The sequence below is a fragment of the Cornus florida genome, unplaced genomic scaffold (assembly GCF_030987335.1).
Source record: "Cornus florida cultivar Cherokee Brave unplaced genomic scaffold, ASM3098733v1 CherokeeBrave_3.0.0_Hap2_Chr08, whole genome shotgun sequence".
In the NCBI taxonomy this organism is placed as follows: domain Eukaryota; kingdom Viridiplantae; phylum Streptophyta; class Magnoliopsida; order Cornales; family Cornaceae; genus Cornus; species Cornus florida.
In genome coordinates this window covers 19,245,004-19,269,008 of record NW_026775578.1, presented here as the reverse complement: position 1 = coordinate 19,269,008, position 24,005 = coordinate 19,245,004, and the positions used below count along the sequence as shown (strand labels likewise).

General features: G+C 33.5%; 1 protein-coding gene across 1 annotated transcript; it reads left to right on the top strand.

Annotated features, from left to right (window-relative positions):
- Positions 1-253: 253 nt before the first annotated feature.
- LOC132270628 (NDR1/HIN1-like protein 2) lies at positions 254-1,614 on the top strand. Its single transcript, XM_059771803.1, has one exon. The coding sequence runs from the start codon at positions 524-526 to the stop codon at positions 1,238-1,240; it is 717 nt and encodes a 238-aa protein (XP_059627786.1). The 5' UTR covers positions 254-523; the 3' UTR covers positions 1,241-1,614.
- Positions 1,615-24,005: the final 22,391 nt, after the last annotated feature.

Here is a 24,005-nt window from a genome sequence, read left to right as displayed (position 1 = left end):
TTTATATATTTAGGACATTTCTGCGTTCTTCCTGTGGCACACATGTTATTCAAAATTTTGACAGTGGAACGCGTGACACTTCATACATTCCTCAACCTTTCGGGGCACCGTAGAGACTCGGCTGATACTCTTTCCAGGAAAACACTGCTTAATTTGCTTCGACGCGCTCTATCAGACTAATATGATCAGTTGCTACCATACAACTGGCTACTCAATTCTCTCTCTATATAAACATATATATATATATGAATTAATCCAGTTTCGTTGAACACGGGGATGTCCTTTCCATAAAATGCTACTCTTCCTTTTGTTGGTGAGGATTCTCATTAGTAATTTAGTAGGTGAAAAGCCATATTTGACGCGCTCAATGCTTCTAATATATAAGCCAAGTCATCTTCCCTCTGTTCTCGCTCATCCAAATACCATAACCAACCTTCTCTTTCTCTCTAAACAAATTCACAAGTTACTCCATCATCTCAGGTGAAAATCAAGTAGAATATATATATATATATATATATACTAAATGGCAACACCATACCTTCCTCGAGCTTCACAACCACAACCAAGCTACCACTCGTTTTATCCCGGTGACCAAACAACCTCAAACCCTTCAGCTTATGAAATTCAACAAACCCAACAAACTAATAACTATATTACTCGTGTCCGCCGCCTGATACTGGCGCTATTTTTATTGTTTGCGATGATCATTTCCGTTAGCATGATCGCCTGGCTAATGCTTCAGCCCCGGGTCCCCATTTTCCGAGTCGACTCGCTCTCTGTGTCGAACTTCACCCTCAACGACTCACAACTCACCGCCGATTTCGGAATCAAATTCACGGTGAGAAACCCAAACAAAAGGATAGATTTGACGCTGGACGATTTCAAGATCTCCGTTTCGCACGACAGGAACAAACTAGCCGAGAAGACTTGGAATCATTATGTGAGCATGAAGAAGATGAGTCAAAACGGGATGAGTATCGAGTTAGGAACAAACTCGAGTGATAATTGTCCGATAAAGCGAAAGACGGCCATTGGCATGTCTAGGGAGTTTTGGAGCAAAAGGGCGGTGAATTTGAAAGTGAAAATGATGGTTTGGGCTAAATTCGAGGCCGGCGACTGGCTGAGCAAGCAAAAGTTCGTGGAAGTTTGCTGTAACAATTTGGAAGTCGGGTTCTTCACATCTAATGTGACAGGAACCCTCATAGATGGAAGCAATGATTGCTTTGCTCGTCTGTCGTGATCCAGTATCTCAAATTTTTTTTTTTTTTTTTTTTTTTTTTTTTTTTTTTTAAATGGTTTTCATATAGTTTGAGTTTGAGTTTGAGTTACAGGAATGTTGCTTTAATGTAGGATCATTAATCCATAAAATATCATAGGATTCTGGTAAACTCCAACTGAATACCGGAAAAGATTTGTTAAGTCGAGTTGGATTTTTAATTATTTAATTAATTATTATTTGAAGGGAATGTCATTTGTAGGCCCAATGAATGTGTTTTTTTTTTTTTTTGGGTAAATAATGGTTCTTTATAATTGCTTATAAAGTTCCCCGCAATTTTGAACATTTTAATTCAAATATAGTGGAAGACTTAAATGTCCTTGGGATTTGTGAGTTGCTATCATGACTTGAGTTATAGTTTAATTTAGTTTAACTAATATATTAAGATTAATTAAATTCCAATGATTGAGTATTCTTTTAAATAAATTTAATTATATCACAATTTCAGTTAGATAATGTTGATTTGTTTATTCAAATGGGCTGTCAACCAAAATAGGAGTAAAACTAGTTATTAGACTAGATTATTATGTTCATCCAAATTTCCCTTTATTTATTTTTATATGGTGTGGGCTGAACTTGGTCCCATTTGTTGATGGAAATTAATATTATACCCCGGGTTACAATGACATATGCTTCTTCCCATTATCTAAATTAGATATTCTATCACACTCCTTTTAACATCACTTTGCCCATCTACACACACACACACACACACACACACAATGTACATTGTTATGTCCATGGTTGGCCTTGGCAGAAGATGAATTTCAGATTCCGTTAGATTTTCCACATGGGGCTTTCTTAATTAAGGACTACCTGATGCACAAAAAGTAATATTTTTATACACAAAAAGTGATATCTATGTGTCTAAAAGTGATACGTAAGGGTAAATAGTATTTTTTCTATGTTCACGTCAGCATTTTGGTCAATTTTATTTTTTATAAAAGTTTGACTCCATTAAATAGTAAATATATATTATTAATACCATTTATATGTAATAAGCCCTATGTGTGTATATATATATATTGTATATTGTTATGATACATGGTACTTTTATATTTTTTCCTTACATTAATAGCATGGATATACATGTTCAAGTACACGCGTGATATAAATATGTATGTCCATGGTTGGGCTTCGCAGAAGATGAATTTCATTTTCTGTTAGATTTTTCACACGGGGCTTTCTAAATTAAGACGATGAAGAAGAGTACTTTTGACTTTTGATTGTATTTGTTGATAATGTTAATCATATTGGATTCACATATGAGCCACAGTTAATGATTGAACATGTGTTTTGTGATACAACTAAGCAGGTCGGTTTGATATTTGATATTTCCCAAATGTTGAAATGGTGTTGGCTAATTTTCAAATCCAATACCCTTTATACATAATATTTCATATGTACAACCAAAAAAAAAAAAAATTGATCAACCATGAATGCGAACTAATTAATTCTAAATAATTCTATTGTGTCATCTCTTCATTGTCACTCTAGTCAAATTATTTCTTTCTCCTAATGATATATCTTACACGAAATATAAGTTCAATTTTTATTTTAGTTGCAATCTCTTTAACCTCGATCATAGCATTTTCAAATTTATTTTCTCTATAAATTTCAAAAAAGAAACTGACTCTTCTTAAGAGATTTATAACAACATCAAACAAAAACTCAAAATTACAAACGAATTGAGGAAGCAAATAATTGAATAATGCGTTCAACATCAAACGAAATATATATCACACACAAGCCTGAAGTCTCCTTACTCGGTAATGATTTTGTTTAATCAGTAAAATTACATTAGATGAGATAAAATAAATTAGTGTCACACTTACAAAATTGGTAATGTTGCCGTTTGTTGAGCTTATTTTTATTTAAAAAACAATATTTGCATAACACTTTTTTCCTAGTAAAAATTTACATGACTTTTTAAATAACTAACCAGCTAAACTTGTTAATGAAGTATAAAACAATGAGAAGTACTAAAGACAATAGCTACTATCCATTCACAATCGCTCTTTTCATTAATTGAAAAATTAATCATAAAATATCATTAATTATATCTTTTTTATTTATTTGGACATTAAAATTTGTAATTTTTAAAAGACAAAACTGCTCTTTCAATATTGGTCTTTTTTCCATATGTGTGTGTATATATATAATTTATAAAGTTAACATTTTCAATAAATTCAATGCGTTTGTGTATATAAATATATAAACAACTAAATTTCAGCATGGATTCTTTCCTTTCCTTTTTTTTTTTTTTCTTAGCTTAAATTTTCAGATTTGTAATTTACTTTAAAAAACCTTTCATAATAATTCATTAAAAAAAAATTAAGTATTACCTTTTTTTATTTCATCTCAGGAAAGTGTATTTCGATATTCGACATTGCTAGCAGACCACCTATTGGGCCTAGGTCATATCATCATTGGGCATTGTAAGACGGCCCGTGAAGAATTAGGTTCACGCCCATGACTTGTATCAAAGTCTTAAAATTGACGTAGACTTCCCTGATTGGACAATGTCGATTATATATATATATATTTTGGCCCATGTTATAAATTTGAATCCTTCTAAATTGAAGGCCTTAGGCGGCCGATTAGTCCTAAGGCAAAATAATAATAATAATAATAATAATAATAATAATAATAGTAAAATAACAAAAATTAATTACTTATTTATAAGATATGTGAATTATTTTTAGCCACTGCGAATTAACGATAATAATAATAATAAAAACAATAATAATAATAATACCAGAAGTGGTAGTAGTAATAATAATAAATTTTTTAAATAATAGTAAAAATAAATTGCTTGATTAGTTACTTGATGGATCCATATATGTATAAATAATTTTTGCAATCTCATAAATTATCAAAAAATAAATAATTTTTTTTAAAAAAATGATGTGGTAGCTGAGTTGACTGTGTAATAGTAATATATGTATTTTGTGGGAGTAAATAATAGTAATATCGGTAACTAAACTAACAGTGCTGTGACGACCCTAGATTTTTCAACCCAGTGTGTCTTGTGATGAACCAAAAGAATGACCCGATAACGGATCTGAAATGCGAAAACGAAGAAAACTAAGTGGCCACTAGAGATGTACGTCATCCCTAAGGCATCAAAATGACTCCCCATGGCATGATCAAATTGCATTATATGCTATTGTGTGATGATGTGAACATACACGCAAGTGTAAAATGGTATTTTAAACATGCTACAATGGCCCATGGCCTTATTTTAACTCATTTACAACATTTGACATGTCAGACCTCCAAGTTAGAAAAATTACATTTCATAGATAAATCATGAACATGCTAACACTTGCATGTGAACAAGAATGCTTCTAAAGAAGCTCAACTCAGCAAATCACCCAAGCAATTGCAATCTCCAATCTTGTATCCTGTACCTGAAATATGCCCCAGTATCGTAGAGGTGAGTAACATAAAGTTACTCGTAAGAAATGAACATGCATCGACCTACGTTTTACAAGTGTACATGATTTAATCATTGTGGTTCATTCCACCTAACGTCTATGTCAAAAGTGAGACTCAGGGAGCATCCTAGTTACCTAAGATCATTTCTAGCATAAAACACATCATTTATGCAATTTTAACAACACAATAGCATGCTACACATAGCAACAAGATGTAACATGCTTACACAAAGTAACTAGTTAGAAACATGCTTACACAAAGCAACCAGATAGAAATATGTTTACACAAAGCAACTAGATATAGATTTTCAAAGTTATCAACTTGAAATCTAAATGCTAAATCAACTAAATATAGCAATTTAGTATGGATGTACTTAACAACATCAAATCGCCAATAGCCAAAACCACAGTCACAATATAAACATGATTGTTTCTTCATTGGAAGACAAAATCCGTAAGTGTCCGAGTATAGAAGCACTGTTCCATTGTTGAATGTCATGCAGGCCTAGTCCACCTGCAATTTTTGGCTTGCATACTTGATCCCAGCAAACTTTGGCTCTGTACCTGTTCATGTTAGGTCCAACCCAAAGAAATCTTTGAAGAGCTTGATTGACTTGCTCGCGTGTCTTTGCTGGAATGATGATGAGATTTGTCCAATAGATATGCATACTAAACAAGGTAGCTTGGATGAATTGAAGTCTTCCAGCAAATGACAGAGCTCTAGCTGTCTAGCTAGAGATTCTTGACGGGATTCTATTAATGAGGGTTTGGCAGTCCATTGGTGTGAGTCTTGACAGGATTCTATCAATGAGAGATGTGGTTAGGCACACCACTGAAGAACAGTTGACTTTTGTTTGCATTTGGTGTTAGCCCTGAGTGGTTTGCAAAGGTACGTATCAATGGCTAGCTTGAGAGTTTGAGCAGAAATAAGGTCACCACGGCAGAACATAAGTATATCTTCAGCAAAAGAAAGTTGGGGATAGGTGTAGGGCTTTGCATCTCCAGTGATGATGAAAATTAGTGTGATTTGATGTCAAAATGTTTGTGATATGTGATAGAACATCCATATAGGTAAGGGGATAGGGGATCCCCTTGCCTAAGACCTTTGATGCTAGGAAAAAAACCACAGAATACCCATATTCGTTTTATTGTTGCATGTACAAATTGTGAACTTTGTTGATTCATGTTTATTATAAAAGTCATGTTTGTATTTAATTATACTATGTAGATTCATGTTTATTATAAAAGTCATGTTTGTATTTAATTACTATGTAGATTTATATGCACCTAATGTCTTTTATTAAATGAGGAATTCTCTTTGAATTGTGTTCAAAAAATACATCTATTCCAATTGAGAATTCTTGTATTTATTTTATTATGTATGAATGAATATTCTACAAATTCTCAACACTATCTAATTAGGAGTGTCTTGTTTTCATTTTTTTAGATTTATGTGACTTAAACCTTAAAATAAAAGAAAAATTAAATTTTAAATGAAGATTTATTCCATGCATCCCTATCGATCTCTTTTTCCATCTAAAATTCTCTTTCCTCTCTGTCTAATCAAAACCCAACCCTAATTTCTTTGAATTAGTCATTAAGAAGAATTAATTCAATCTAAAATTGGATAAGGGAAAATTACGCTTATAAGGGCCTGTATCATGCTGGTTTAATTTTGGACAACTTAATTTCACAGGTGGAAAGAATAACTTGGTTCTGATACCTACCCAAGCGAATAAGATAAATAATAAATAAATGAAAACAAATCATCTGTAGAATAAAAAAAGAATTCCAATGAATAAAATGGAAACGTGGACGCTTATTTCTCTCCCTCTCTTCAAACAAGAAAAGTAATCTTTTAACTCTTCTAATAGATCCATTACTTGGCGTAGTTTTTATACATTTCAACCTTTTAAGTCTTCTAATATACTGTAAATATATAAAGCTAATTAAAATTGTTCTGCAGTTTAGCAGTATTGTCTTCAAATCAATTATATTATATATTCATGTCTTCAGCAATGGAAGATGGTGGCCATCCTCAGTACATTGGCGTACAATCGTTCGTCGGAAACCCTTCACCACCACCACGCTCCACAACCAACACCAGATCCAATCCTGACCAATCCACATGCACTGAGAATATATTGCTTATAGTCATAACCTTGATGTTGGTGGTGTGTATGGTTGTTGTTTGGCGTTATGAGTCCTCTAAATCTTCTGTTTCGATTAAATTCCGAGTGAATGACGTTTCTGTCTTTCCCTTCAACGTCTCCGATTCTCCATTAAACTCAAACTGGAACATTTACTTCACAGTTGGAAACCCTAACAAGGGGACTATCAAGTATGGCACGGCCGGTGTTTCGCTTTTCTACGAGGACCATTATCTCTCTTATGGGTATATATCACCGTTTAGGCAGTCCAGGAAGGATGAGATGGTGGTGGAGGCTGGGCTTAACACGACGTCGTCCTCGTCCTCGTCCGTGCACGTAAATGACAGGGTTTCAAGGTCCATTACTATGGATATGAATGCTATTGGAGCTGTTGAATTCCGACTATACGTGGATGGTGTTGCAATGGCTGAGCTTGAAACAGGTAAGCAAAAGAAAGTTAGGGTTAGGGTTAGGGTGTCCTGCGAGCATGTGAAGATAGAGTTCATCTCCAATTCCAAAACTGTGGAGGGGAAGATGTTAGGTGGGTCAAGAAAGTGTCGTGTTCGTCTGCGCAATTCTCCATAGTTATAATTATGGTAAATTAGGCTTGACGGTTAATTTGCTTTTCAATTAATTGTTGTCCCGTTTGTAGTTGGGTTTGTTCTATATACATGCCATAAGAATATTATTACTAGCTAGATTTGACGGGTTGGTTATTGCTTTAGACCTTTTATTAGAAATTAAATAGGTATAAGATTAAGAAATAGATTACATTGATCATTTATCACAATTACAAGAGGTGGTGATTTGTTTAGTCGTTCAAAAAGAAAACGTCCCATTTATACAAATAAAATATTCTTCTTATAATATATATATATATATATATATATATATATATATTTCCATAAAATAGTAAAATATTTTTATTATAATAGTTGCAGACTGGGCGGAGGCTCGGCCCGTCTAGTATAAAATATAATAATTTTTTAATTTATTTTTATATATATAAAAGAGTATTGTATAATGTCCTCTTAAAATTTTTAATTTCTATAATTATCTTCTAAAATTATATTCTTCTTTTTTTTTTTAGGTAGTGCTAAAATCCAACCCATTTATACTTATTTCTCTTTTCATATGAGTTTCATAATTCTCTAGGATTGGACTACCCTGAATGCTTCCTGACTAAAAATTTTAGTTATTAGGTGGGATTAATATCTCGCCCATTTATATACATTTTTCTTTCATTTAGATCTGATGTAGAACTTATAACAACTGGCCCAAAAAATACAATTGTAAAAGTCACACAATCACCTTTTCTTTCCATGATCTTGCCATTCTCTCATTTGGACATTCTTTCTCCTCTTGCTTGGGCATGCATCATTGGAAGAACAGAGTCACAGATTGGTAGAATTTTCAAAAAGAAAAAGATTTCAGCAAACTCACTCCTCTCCAAAATCACTGAATCAATCAGATTGAAACTGATGGCCTACCCTCATTTGGATTCTCCGATATCTTTAATGAATGGGATATTCCATGGTCAGTCCTACTTCCTCCTCCTCCACGACCTCCGGATTATGAATTGTTGATGGTGAGGCTTTCACCTTGCTGCTAGTCGTTGCTGGTCATGTTTGCTGCTTTCAATTGGGGCTCCTTTAGGTCTGGGCTTGTTATTTCTCTTTGGGCTGGGCCTATCTGTATATGTTCATATACTAGCCATCCTCCGGCTTTTGTAACTCTCTTTTTATGTATATATATATGTTCATATCCTAGTCATCCTCGGGCTTTTGTAATTCTCTTTTTATTTATGAAATTAACATTTACCTCTTTTTCAAAAAAAAAAAAAAAATGGAGGACAAGGGCCAACAAGAAGATCGGTTGACCAGATTTATTAAATGGTTGCTGAAAGTGTCACTTTGGTGAAGGGAGGTTTTCTTGAATTAAGGTGCTCATTTCATAATGAATATCTTTTCTGTAAATAATATAATAATAGAAAAAAAGAAACAAAAAAATTGATAGTAAAATGGTCATTTTGTCTATACTATATTTTATTTATTTAATTTTTGTCAATAATTTAGAATGCCTTATAATTCTCCACTACTTACATGTAGTTACCTTCCCACATAAAGGAAAAAATACTAAGTGAGTGGAATAAGTTCTTGATATGCCCAACCAATTATAATGCATCATTTTAATTGGTTAAGCAATTTTTATACGTAAGTGAAACTAATTTTAATAAAATGTGCTTTTTAAATATTGGTTGGGCATCAACCCATCCAATATCTATTTCACATATGCAGACAATTCCCCCTAGATGGCCGCAACTACTTTATTTTTCTCTCTCTCCCTTCAACTATTTTCTCTCCTACAAATTTGCTTAACATATCCCGATCTTTATCATTTCCCCATTTTTATCATTTCCGTTATACTTTAAATTATAAAAGTTTTGGTTAGCTTCTTAAAAACAAACGTCTTTAACACAAATATCTTTTTCCATCTATAATTATCTCTTCTTTCTCTCTCTAAGCAAAATCCGAGCCTTAAAAAAAACAGAATATTGACCAAATTGCATGTTTTTTAAATTTTAAGAATACATATATGATATACAATATACACAACTATATTCGCTAGAGTTTTTTCCAAAACAAAAAAAAAAAATTTAATTTGTCTCCAAACAAATTGCACCTTCCACATAACAATTTTTTTTTTTTTTTCCTCCAATACACACATACTCTAATATATAAATAGCTGAACCATCAGTTTAGCACTAGTGTCTTCAATTATATATATATATATATATCTTCATAAATGGATGATGTTGGCCATACTCGGTCATATATTGGAGTAATCCGTTACCCACCAGCCAAAACAGGCACCAATCCTGAAGCACGATGCAAATTACCCGCTCGTGATATTTTTGTCTCGTCTTTTTATTCACAGCCCTGGTGGTGTTGTTCACTGTTGCTTATAAAGCTGTACTGAGCCCTCCCGTTTCTATCAAATTCCGAGTCAATGATGTTTCCGTCTCTCCTTTCAACGTCTCCGATTCTCCATCAAACTCCATCTGGAACATTCACTTCACAGTTGAAAACCCTAGCAACAAGACTATCAACTATGACTCCGCCCAGGTTTCACTTTTCTACCAGTACATTAATTATCTCTCATATGGGAATTTCTCGCCGTTTAGCCAGTCCGGGAAGGAGGAGACGTTGGTGGAGGCGGAGCTCATGGCGGCGTCGGTGCACTTAGATGACAATGTTTTGGATTCCATTGATATTGATATGATGAGTGTTCTTGGAGCTGTTGAATTCGAGGTACATGTGGATTGTCCTGCTACGGTTGAGCCTGGAACAAATAAGGAGACGGCTATTAGAGTGTTTGTGGACTGTGAGCACATGAAGATAAAGTTCATTGCCAATTCAACAACTGTGGTGGGGAGGTTGTTGGGTGAGTCAAGAAATTGCGATGTTCACGGTCAAAATAATTAATGGAATAATTGTGGTAAATTTAGTCTTAGCGTTTTGTTTTGAGTTGTGAAGAAATTATTAATAAAGTTGGCTAATATTTTTTTTGGTGGGTTGATATTAGTAATGAATTTATTTATTTATTTTTAACTGTGCAATAATTAGGTATAGTAAAAAAAAAGGTTTAGGTGGGCTTCAGCACTGGATCCCAGCATCTGCACCACCAACATCATGCAGTGTCAGTCAAATGCTTTAACTAAATTTATGTAAATAGTTGATGAGGTCATGAGTCATATAGAACAATACTTGTAAATGCATCTTACTTTAAAACTATTTATTTATTTTGACAACATGATGGCAAGGTAATTAACATTTTTTTTTTTTGTTCTTTTGTTTTGTTTTTAATTTTTTTATATGCATAAGAATTTTATTACTTTATATATTTAACTTCTTGATTATAGCCCTCCCGCTTCTTCTTTTTTCTAATCGTTGAAGAGGGGTTTAAGTTCTTGGATTATAATGCTCATCTCAACTTACGCTTATAGTAAAATAAATAAAAGAAAAGAATAATATATATATATATATATATATATATATATATATATATATATAATAATTACAAATTTGTCTTTCTCTAACAAACAACTAGTTCAATCCTACTACTATTAGGAGTACGCAACTATTAACTGAATTGGTATTTGTGGAGGGAAAATAATCCTCCACCAATAATTAGTATACATGTCAGCACAAGGAGGGACCATCAAAGGCGACATTGGTTACTCAATTGGTCTAAGCACGAAGATTGGGCCGGAAGAGTTGAATAGAGTGGCTTGGGCTCAGTACAGAAGCTCAAATCTACTAAATTTAAGCCACCATCCGGACTGGTTAAGCCCGTCTTAATTGTAATTTGACTGGGAAATGAATTGTTATTCATGATAATCACATTGCGTAAATCTGTTTCATAAGGAAAGAAATATTATAATTGATATTCTTGAAAGACAAACAATGCAAGTCCCTAACAAAGATATACAATTCTTTCTGCTTAGATATTAGATTTAGGGACATAATATTTGCACTTCACTTTTCTTTATTATTTTTTTTTAAAAAAAGAAAATAATAAAAAAAATCTTTGAATTTATTAATACACAATTCCTTAATTTATAATGTCATAACTATCCTTAAATTTTTTATTTTTTTTACCTTCATTACTTTCTTTACTATTTTTTTCCCTTTCTTTTTTGTTTTTTCCGGAGGTTCTCAAAGAAAATAATTTATTCTATACTAATAATTTTATTTTTGGCAGTCAAAAGGGATAATTTATTGCGTAGTGATATATATTTTAAAAAATTAACTTTTTCTCAATTTTGTCACAAGGGGTAACTTTATTTTTTGGTAATTTTTATGGGTCCTGTCAAAAGAAATAATTTATTTGATAAAAATAACTTTAATTTTTTTTTTGGGAGGTCTTATCGATTAAAAGAGATAATTTATTCAATAGAGATAATTTTTAATCATTCTCCTTTTGTACTCTTTATTTATTTATTTATTTATTTATTTTTTTTGGGGGGGGGGGGGGGATATAATTTTTTAGGGTTTCTTTTCTTCATGTCAAAAGAGATAATTTTTAATATGTTATTTATACAATTTGTGATATCAAAAGATATTTTAAAATATTAAAGATTAGGGATAAGGAGAGAAAATATGAAAAGGCATTTGTGTCATTTAAAAAGTAATAATTATTTACTTGAAGAGGTAATGTTAGAATTGTCATTTCGTTTAGTACAAATGTTGAAAAGTAGAGTGCAAATATCACCTCCCTAAATTAGTTATCTTATTCAAAAGTGTGGTCATATAGTATTTAATTTTAACGTTTGTATTAAAAAGCTATATATATATATATATAGAGAGAGAGAGAGAGAGAGAGAGAGAGTCCTGATATCTTGCTCATTGTGGAGCAAAAAAATTAATTCACACTTTCTATATGGACCATTGGATTAAATCTAATGGGCATTTTTTCAAACCCACCTATATCCTTCCTTTTAACACAAAACCACTCTCATCCTATTTTTAGTTTATATATTTAATAAGGTAATTACCAAAATAAAAATAGAAATCTTTCAAAGAAAAATAATACCAATATATACTACTAAAATTTTATTTTTCTTTAAATATTTGTTTGAAAGAAATAACTTTGCGGCTCACTTCACCTCTATTTTTTTTTACGTAAACAAAAAAAGAATTACACCAAGTCTTAGATGGTTCACTTGAGGAAGGATAAAGAGAGATCATCTAGATGTCTTGAAATTGAGATATTTAAACAAAATTTCTACAATTTCAATTCCAATGTATCAATTAGATATTTGAAAATACAACATTATAATATATTTGTTGGTAAATTTACTTATATTAGAGAAGTATATTTATTTGAATTTTAATATGTGCACATGCAAAAAAGAACACATACTATTATATTAGAGAAAACAACATTATAGTATATTTGTGGTAAATACTACTCCGTATTATTTATTAGGAAAAAACTCTAATATCATACTGTTGTTACAAAGTTAAAATATACACAAAATTTTAGTAATATATACTAAATTTAATCTAACGATCCATATAAAAAGTATGAATTAATTTTTTTACTCTACATAAAGTAACAAATTATGACTATATATATATATATATATATATATATATATATATATATGTATGGATTAATTTTTTTACTCCACAGAAAGCATGAGATCAGAAAGCATGAGATTATGACTCTCTCTGTATATATATATATACATCTATTGATGGGTTTAGTTTAACACTTTTTAATTATATATACAAATAACCATATAAGTCTTCATCGGCAATGAAGAAAGTTGGAGCCCAGTCTTGGGGTTCATACTTTGATGCACGATTCTCTGCCGAAAACTCTCCACCACCACCACCACCACCACCACCCATCACCTCTACACACCCAACGACAAAGCAGAATGTAATTTCCTTCATTTTTGTATTTATTATTTCCGTCTTTTGATTGGGCTAATGTTGTTGATATGTTATTGGCAATTCCACAAATCTGGGCCACATCCTCCAAAGTTCCAAGTGAACTCGGTTTCAGTCTCTCCATTCAATGTCTCGGCTGATGCAACTGCGCGGTTGTGGAACATAAGTTTCGATATCCGAAACCCTAACAAGGATGTAAGGATATTCTACGAAGAAATTGAGGCTTCGGTTTTCTACAAACAAGTTAACGTATCATCCACAGCTATCCCACCTTTTTATCAGTACGAGAAAGACCGGAGGTCGCTAGAGGTGAGTGTGATCTCATCATCAATCCTGTCTGTGACCAACCTCAATATTGCGAATTTCACTATGACCATAGATGGTTTTGTGAGGATTAATTGGAATACAAAAGAAGGAGAGAGGCAAACGTTGAGGGTCAGTTGTGAGAACGTGGAGGTGGGATTTTCGAATATAACAACCGCAGGAACAATGTTAGGTGAATCTAAAGAATGCAAGGTCCACTGTAAGATCGACTTTTGGAATTATCTTTCTAACGAAAGATAAGTTAATTTTATGTCAACTAAATGGTCAAAATTTATGTTCTATAATGTTATTTAGAGAAATGTTTCATTAAATATATATGTGACAAGTGGAATTGAATTTTAGTACATGTTTCTTGTGTGATTCAATTGGGATGAGCTGAAGACTGGCATAGTCTCCTCATTGCCTCTTATTTATTTATTTATTTTTGTTTGTTATTGAAGAGGATTTTTATTCTACACTAGGGACACAAATGAAGCATCGAAGCAAAGATTGGTGCACTTAAAATATGAATGCCTAGGTGTTAATTGACTAACTTTTGAGTCAATTTTAATTTTCTCTTCATAAAGGACCAATAACACTGCATGTGTTCGACAAACCTCATCCTCTATAAAAACCCCTAATAAAACTGAAAACAGCCTCGATTGATGCAACTGCGCAGTTGTGGAAAACCCTTACAAGGATGGAAGGATATTTTACACCATCAATTTTGTTGGTGACCAACCTCAATTTTGCGAATTTCACTATGACTATAAATAGTTTTTGCGAATTTCACTATGACCATAAATGATTTTGTGAGGATTAATTGGAATACAAAAGAAGGATATAGGCAAATATTGGGTGAATCTAAGGAATGCAAGGTCCACTGTAAGCTGGACTATTGGAATTATCTTTCTCATGATTCTTAGACGCTCATTTATTAGAGAGCTTAATTAATTTTTATGTCAACTAATGTCAAAATTTATGTTCTATAATGTTAATCACAGAAATATTTGATCGATCATTAAATATTAATATATATGTGACAAGTGGAATTGAATTTTAGTTCATGTTTCTTGTGTGATTCAATTGGGATGAGCTGAAGACTGGCTTAGTCTCCTCATTGCCTCTTATTTATTTATTTATTTTTGTTTGTTATTGAAGATGATTTTTATTGTACAAATAGGACTCCAATCAAGCATCGAAGCAAAGATTGGTGCACTTAAAATATGAATGCCTAGGTGTTAATTGACTAACTATTGAGTCAATTTTAATGTTTTTTTTCATAAAGGACCAATAACACTTTTCGACAAAACTCATACTTCATTAACAACCTATGCAAATAAGCAATCCATCAAAAAAGAAGTTCGAAAAAATAGAAGCACCTGAGTTGAACAATTAAGAGTTGAACAATGAAGAGGAGTCGAACCCTCAAATGAGGCCGGAACCAGAGTTTTAGGATATACCACTCCATTCTTATTGCAGCCATTTATGACAATTAGTATTAGGATTTTTGGTGACTCCAATAAATTGGATAGGATGTCACGTGGTGCGCGCTGTGAATTTTACTATGATCATAGATGAAAATTTTACTATGATCATAGATGTTGGATAGGATGTCACATGGTACGCGTTGTGAATTTTACTAACCATGGTTTTGCGAGGATTTATTTGATCCCACTTGAATAAGATAGGCAAAAATTGAGTGTCACTTGTGAAGACGTGAAGGTTGTATTTTCTGAGTCCAGGAAATGCAAGGTCCATTGTAAAAACAGGATATTAGTAGATCAATTAATTAGCAAGGGGGTCTCTTATTTTCCTACTATTAAAAACTTTATATATATATATATATATATATATATATATATATATATAGTCCATCTCTCTCCATCATATGTTGTTTCTCTCCTAAAAATTTGCATAATACGAGTATATGAAGAAGATCTTTATCATTTCCAATATACTTTTAAAAGTTATTTATACCTTCTAAAAAGGAAGGTCTTAACGCAAGCCTGATCTCTTCTTCTCTCTTAAAAAATCTCTTTTCTCTCTCTCTAATAAAATAACAGAATGTTGATTACAATGCCACTAATTAAAAAAACCCAATTAAACCTTTAAATTAAGCTTCTACTATAATGAATAGCTTTATTTATTTATTTATTTAATTTTTATTTTTATTTTTCCGGTAAGTAAATTATGATAAATAGTTGAACCGTATTTATCAGTCTAGTACTGTGTTCAATTAATCACTACTCCTTGTTATTCAATTTCTCTCAATGGAGAACTTTTTGGTTTTTTCAAAGGAAAGAGGGGTATTAGACAAGGTGACCCTATCTCCCTTATGCTCTTTGTTCTTGTTATGGAGGTCTTCGTTCTCACAGTTAATAGCCAAATCAGAATGAACCCCAGTTACAAATTTCATTGGAGATGCAAAAAGCTTATTATTTCCCATCTAACATTTGTTGATGATTTATTGATGTTTTCATATACTAGTACTGCTTCTATTCAAATCTTGGTTAATGCCTTAGTGTTGTTTTGTTCCTTCTCTGGACTGCAACTGAATCCTTCAAAGTGTAAAGCTTTCTTCTCAAAAGTTGACAATCAAACCAAGTCTTCTATTCTTGCTCTTCTACAATTTGATTCAGGAACACTTCTTGTCACTTACTTGGGACTGCCTCTATCTTCATCTGCCATAAAGGCTAGAGATTGTCAAACATTTGTGGGAAGAATTACCAAGAGAATTGGTAACTGGACTTCTAAGTTTCTCTCATATGCAGGAAGGGCTGTTTTGATCAAATCAGTGTTATGTTCTATTCAAGCCTACTGGTCTTTGATGATATTATCAAGATTCTTAGAAGGTTTTTCTGGTCTGGTGTGGATCTGAAGAAGAGTGGAGCTAAAGTTGCTTTGAATGTAGTGTGCAGGCCTAAGATTTTTGGTGGTTTAGGCTTTCCTAACCTTGAGCTGTCAAATAGGATTGCCAATCTTAAGCACATTTGGAAATTATGCTTGAAAAAAGAAAGTCTTTGGGTTGTATGGTCTTATGGTTATCTCATTAAAGATAAGTGCTTCTGGTCTGTTAAACCTTCAGCTATAAGCTCAGGTTTTTAGAGAAGCTTATTAAAGCTTAGGGAAATGGTAAGAGGACTGATTTTGCATAGGATTGGATGTGGAAAGGATACAAAGGTGTGGATGGACTACTGGCTGCCTAAAGGTCCAATTGTTCAGCAATTGGGGTTGAATGACTTGGAAATTTTTCAACTGGACTCCTCAGCCACAGTTAATAGCCTAATTTCCAATGGTCATTGGATGATTCCTCTTACTCTTCATTACCCCCACTTCTTCCTTTCATTGGATTTCCTCTTACAGTTTTACTCTCTGCATTCTCCCTCTGAATAGGATGACAATATCATATGGCTTCCCAGTCCAACTAAAGCATTATTATTCTCCCATACCTATGCTTACTTTGTTCCACCATCTCTAACCTTTGTGTGGCATAAATTGATTTGGTTTTAGAATCATATTCCAAAACATAGTTGTATTGCTTGGCTAGCAGTTTGAGGAAGATTCTTTACTCTGGACTCAAAACTTATGGTTCATAAGCACTATGTTAACAGGTGCTATTTATGCTTGGCTGATAATGAATCCATGGATCATTTGTTCTTCAAATGTAGCTTCAGCTCTTGGGTTTGGAGAGTTCTCCAAAAGATTACAGGCTTTTATATTCTCCCCAGCTGCTGGACAAACTTGATTGAATGGTGCCCAACTCATTGGACTTCAGAAAAATTCCTAATACACAAGCTCTTGCTTTCTGCAGCAATTTACTTTTTGTGGCATGAGAGGAATTTTAAAGCATTCAGGAATTCTTTTAAACCACCTACCTTCATCATTTCACAGATTAAATCTTCAACAAGATCAAAACTTGCAGCCATCGAGTTGAAAAGTAGTGTTGAGCTCAGAGATATATCCAATTCACAAGACCTTCACAGCTTGTTTGTTCACTCTTGTAGTGACTCAAGATTGCACTCTTGGCTGATAACTTAAGTCCTCATCCATAGTATGTGCCTTGAAGATTGTAAGGCAAAATGTCTTCCTGATATGGTTGGGTTGGATTGTTGATATGGTGCAATGGTTTCATTGTTTGGCAGGTGTTGTTAGGCTGTGGCCTTGTTTGTTTTGTATTTCTACTGTTAAAAATAATTAATGCCATGTTCATTCATGTATATGTTCATTCATGCATCTGTTATTGTACATGTATCAAGTGGATACATGTATCAAGAGTGTACATGTATCGAGTGTGTGCATGTATCATGTGTGTGGTTGAGATTGTCTTGAAAAGTTCAAAGGTCTATGAGAGAATAGTATATATAGGGTAAGGTATTTGTTGTTAAGAGATTAACACAAACAAAGAGTTCAATACAATACAGAAAAATATTTGTTTATTCATTCTTCTCCTCTCTTCACTTAGAATTTATTTGGTTGGTTGAAACTACAACCAACATAAGTGGTATCAGAGCTTGATTTCGATCAAGAGCAAACTGGGCATGAAGCTTATTGATGGGAAAGCAAACCCCGAAGAAGATCGATCGTGATGGCGACTATAGGTAATCAAAACTAAGGTGCCCATCAATCAACACTTCACATTTTTTTATGGGGAAAATTATGATTTTTGGTATGTGAAAATGAAGACCATTTTTCTCTCATATGATTTATGGGATTATGTTGAAGATGAGTATGATGAACCGGAGGATACAACAACTTTGACAAATGCCCAAAGACAACAATTGAAAGATCATAAGAAGAAAGATGCATAAGCTTTAGGCTTGATTCAACAAGGAATTGTTGCTACAATCTTTCCCAGAATTATCAATGTTTCTAAAGCAAAGGAGGCATGGGATATTCTCGAGAAGGAGTATAGAGGCAGCACGAAGGTAAGAACTGTAAAATTCCAATCTTTGAGAAGAGATTTTGAAAATATGAAAATGAAAGAAATGGAGTTGTTGAAAGATTATTTTTCTAAACTTATGGAGGTGGTAAATCAAATGAAGACCTATGGGGAAGATATTTCTAATCAAAGAATTGTTGAAAGAATTCTGATTAGTTTGCCGAAAAAATATGACTCTATTGTTGCTGTTATTGAAGAGACTAAAGAGCTTGAAAACTTGAGTGTTGAAGAATTGATGAGTTCTATAAAAGCATTTAAGCAAAGGTTAAGTAGGCGCTCCGAAAAGACAATTGAAAATGATTTTCAATCCAAGCTCAATGTTAGTTCCAAAAATCAAGAAAAATACCAATCAAGTTTTGATCGATCCAAAGGTGAATCTTCTAAAGGTGGAAGACACGGAAGAGGAAGAGGAAGAGGAAGAGGAAGAAATAATTTTGAGAGAAGTGAAAATAAAGAGTCTACTCAACAAAATTGCAGAATTTGCAAGAGAAGTAGCCATGTTGACAAAGATTGTTGGTTTTGGGGAAAACCTCAATGTTTCAATTGCAAGAAATTTGGACATGTTAAAAAAGATTGCCGGTTGAAAACAAATCAATAAGCTAATTTTTCCGAAGAGTAAGAAGGTGAAACGAGCATGTTTTATGCTTGTCACTCGACATCGGAACAAAATGATGATGTGTGGTTTCTTGATAGTGGGTGTAGTAACCACATGACCGGAGATAAAAACATATTCTTGGAGATTGATTCTTCATCCAATTCTCAAGTGAGGATGGGAAATGGTGCCTTGGTCCAAGCAAAGGGAAAATGTTCTATTGCCAAAGAGACAAAAAAAGGAAGAAAGCATATTCGGGATGTGTTACTTGTTCCTGATTTGGAGCAAAATTTGTTAAGTGTTGGACAGCTTGTAAAGTATGGGTACTCCATTCATTTTGATGAGGACTCTTGTAAAATTTATGACAAGGGAGGACAAAATCATATCGTGGCAAAAATCAAGATGGGCAACAATAGAAGCTTTCCTCTCACTTTTTCATGTTAAAAAAATATGGCCTTAAAGATGGATGTTGTTGATGAGTCTTGGCTTTGGCATAGAAGACTTGGCCATTTGAATTTCCAAAGCTTAAAGAATTTACAACAAAATAGCATGGTATATGGGCTGCCAACAATACAAGAAGTTAAAGAAGTTTGTGAAGGTTGTGCTCTTGGTAAGCATCACCGAGAGTCATTTTCGAAAAAGAAGGTATGGAGGGCTAAAGCATCATTGGAGCTTATTTATACCGATGTGTGTGGACCGATGACAACACCAACTCAAGCGGGTAACAAGTATTTTATTATTTTCGTTGATGATTTTTCAAGAATGACATGGATTTATTTCATGAGACAAAAATCAGATGTGTTCTCTATTTTCAAAAAATTTCAAAAGCTTGTTGAAAGGAAAAATGACCATCTTATCAAAGTGTTAAGAAGTGATAGAGGTGGAGAATACAACTCAAATGAGTTTGAAAAGTTTTGTGAAGATATTGGCTTGGAGAGGCAATTAACGGTTGGGTACACTCCATAACAAAATGGAGTGGCAGAAAGAAAAAATAGAACAATCATTGAGATGGGAAAATCAATGCTTCATGAGAAGGGGCTACCTAAATCATTTTGGGGTGAAGCCATGTATACGGCTGTTTACTTAATGAATAGGAGTCCAACAAAAACGGTGGAGAATAAAACTCCATTTGAAGCATGGAGTGGAAGGAAGCCATCATTGAACCACTTGAAAGTTTTTTGGTGTATTTGTTTTGCTTATGTTCCAAGAGAAGTGAGGCACAAACTTGATGAAACTAGTGAAAAATGCATCTTTGTAGGTTATAGCTCAAAATCAAAGGGTTATAGACTCTTTAATTTGAAGAAGAATAAATTGATTATTTGTAGAGATGTTCTCTTTAACGAGAAGGTTGCTTAGGATTGGAAAAAGAAGAAAGTTTAAGATCAAATCCCCATTTTCAATGAAGAATCAGGAAATCAAGAAAGTGAAAATGAAGATTTTCTTGAAGTTCCACAAGAAACGTCTCCCGTATCTAACTTACAATCAATCCCAACTTCTCCATCAAACTCAAATTCTTTATCTCCAAGTTCAACTCCAAGAAGAATGAAAAGTCTTAGTGATGTGTATACAAGTTGCAATTTTTGTGTTGTTGAACCGAAGAACTTTAAAGAAGCAATTAAACAAGAAGCATGGAAGAAAGCTATGGAAGATGAAATTTATGTGATTGAGAATAACAAGACTTGGGAGTTAGTAAAGAAGCCGGAAGACAAAGATGTGATTGGTGTGAAATGGATTTTAAAAACAAAATTCAATCCAGATGGCTCCATTCAAAAGAACAAAGCAAGACTTGTAGCAAAAGGGTATTCACAACAACCCGGAATTGATTTTCAAGAAACTTTTTCACCCGTGGCTCGTCTTGACACAATTAGAGCACTCATTGCCTTGGCGGCTCAAAATGGTTGGTCCTTGTATCAACTTGATGTAAAATCAGCCTTCTTGAATGGTGTTTTGAAAGAGGATGTCTATGTAGAACAACCTCAAGGCTTTGTTGCAAAAGGAGAAGAAGAGAAAGTTTACAAATTAAAGAAGGCTTTCTATGGCCTAAAACAAGCACCCCGGGCATGGTATAGTGAAATTGATTCTTACTTCATCAAAAAAGGCTTTCAAATGAGCAAAAGTGAGCCAACCTTGTACTATAAGACACAAGGTAAAACTGGGATTCTTATTGTTTCTCTTTATGTTGATGATTTGGTATTTACCGATAGTGATGAAAAAATGATTGATGATTTTAAAAGAGAGATGATGAAAAAATATGAAATGAGTGATTTGGGTTTGTTGCATTACTTCTTGGGCATTGAAATTTATCAAAAAGAAGGAGGAGTTTTTATATGTCAAAAGAAGTATGTAAAAACTCTTTTTGAAAAATTTAAAATGTTGAATTGCAAATCCGTTTGCACTCCCTTGGTTGCAAATGAAAAATTGATGAAAGAAGATGGAAGTAAAGAAGCGGATGCATTTATCTATAGAAGCTTGGTTGGAAGTCTATTATATTTGACATCTTCAAGACCCGACATCATGTATGCTACAAGCTTATTATCTCGGTTTATGCACAATCCAAGTCAAATTCATGTTGGGGCTGCAAAGAGGGTATTGAGATATATACAAGGTACACTTGATTTTGGCATCTTGTATGAGAAAAATGTTGATGCAAAGTTGTTTGGTTTTTGTGATAGTGATTGGGCCGGATGTGTTGATGATATGAGAAGTACTTCCGGTTATGCACTCTCTCTTGGTTCGGGTGTATTTTCATGGGTATCTAAAAAGCAAGAAACGGTGGCACAATCTTCTGCCGAGGCTGAGTATATTTCAGCATCATTGGCAGCGTCACAAGCAATATGGCTAAGGAGAATTTTTGAAGATGTTGGTGAGAAGCAAAGAGAAGCTACTCCAATTTTATGTAACAACAAATCCGCAATTACTATGACAAAGAATCATATTTTCCATAGTCGCACAAGACACATTGCAATCAAGCATCACTTCATTAGAGAAGCCGTGGAGAATGAAGAGATTCAACTCAAGTATTGTAAGACAGAAGACCAAGTTGCGTACATTTTTACCAAAGCACTTCCAAAAAATAAGTTTGAATACTTTAGAGAATTGTTGGGTGTCACAACATGGCATTAAGGGGGGTGTGTTAAAAATAATTAATGCCATGTTCATTCATGTATATGTTCATTCATGCATCTGTTATTGTACATGTATCGAGTGGATACATGTATCAAGTGTGTGCATGTATCATGTGTGTGGTTGAGATTGTCTTGAAAAGTTCAAAGGTCTATGGGAGAATAGTATATATAGGGTAAGGTATTTGTTGTTAAAAGATGAACACAAACAAAGAGTTCAATACAATACAGAAAAATATTTGTTTATTCATTCTTTTCCTCTTTTCACTTAGAATTTATTTGGTTGGTTGAAACTACAGCCAACATCTACAATGTTTTGTTTTGCTTTATTTCCCTTTGGGGGCCCATGTACATTTATCTATTAATACAAGCTTACCCTTTAACTAAAAAAAAATTAATCATATCAATCCTGGCCATCCTCAGTCATAAATGGGAGTAAAATACTCTACCGAAAACCTTCCACTACCACCAATACCACCATGCTCCATCGCTAACACGAGCTCGAATCCTGACAAACGATGCAGCAAACCCACCCCTTCTGAATGTTTTTGTTTCGTTGCAACAATCTTGATATGTGCAGCCCTCATTTGCTTAATGACTTTTGCTGATAAAGCTCTATTGCCCCCTTTTATCAAGTTCCAAGTGAATGATATTTCAGTCTCTCCCTTCATCATCTCTGGTTCTCCATTAATGACCCCAATTTAGACCATTCACTTCACAGTTGCAACCCTAACAATAAGACTATCAACTATGAATCGGCGCTTTTCTACGATTACGGCCACTATTATCTCTCATATGGGGATATCCCGCCATTTAGCCAGTCCGGGAAGGAAGAGACGGTGGTGGAGGCAGAGCTTAAAGGGTCGTCAGTGCACGTAAGTGGCAAGGTTTCAGTCCCTTACTAGGGATATGAATTCTCTTGGAGCTCTTGAATTCCAAGTATATGTGAATGGTGTTGCTAGGGTTGAGCCTGAAACAGATAAGGAAAGGATTGTCACGTTGAGAGTGAACTGTGATTCTACGACCATAGTTTTCATCTCCAATTCTACAACTGTGGTGGCGAGGTTGTTGGGTGGGTCAAGAAAGTGCCATGTTCGTGTAAGACGTAATTAATTATGGCTTTTGAATTAGGTTTAATTCAGTCATACTTTTTGCTTTTCAATTGTTCAGTTTGCAGCTCTCAATAGGAAGAATATTATATTACTTGGTAGATTTAACTGGTTGGTTATTGCTTTAGACCAACCCGACCCGACCCAATCCAATCTATTATTAATTTACTTTATTGGAAATTAAATGATCATTTCTTTCTCCTCCCTTTTTACAATTAAAATCTTCTCCCTTTTTTTTAGGCGACAAAAAAAAAAAAAAAAGCCGACAAAATACCGATTTCAACGTGGCAATAAATAAATGGTTCTCTCAAGTGTCCCCACACCATATTAAATATAGTAAGTTTCTTTAGACAAAAATACTATTTTAGCATTTTTCTTCCATATCTTCTTCACCTTTTTCTCTCCCGACTCTTCCGTATGATTAATTCATTTCCTTTTTTATCGTCTTCATCTTTTTCTCGGTCTGTTAATCCTCTTTATATTTTTCTTTAAAATTTTACTCTTTATAAAATATTTTTTCCACTAAAAGACTCGAGATTTTTATCCTGATCTGTTGTCTTAATATCATTTAAGATTTCAACCCAAGAAAAAACACACCGGAAAGAAAAGA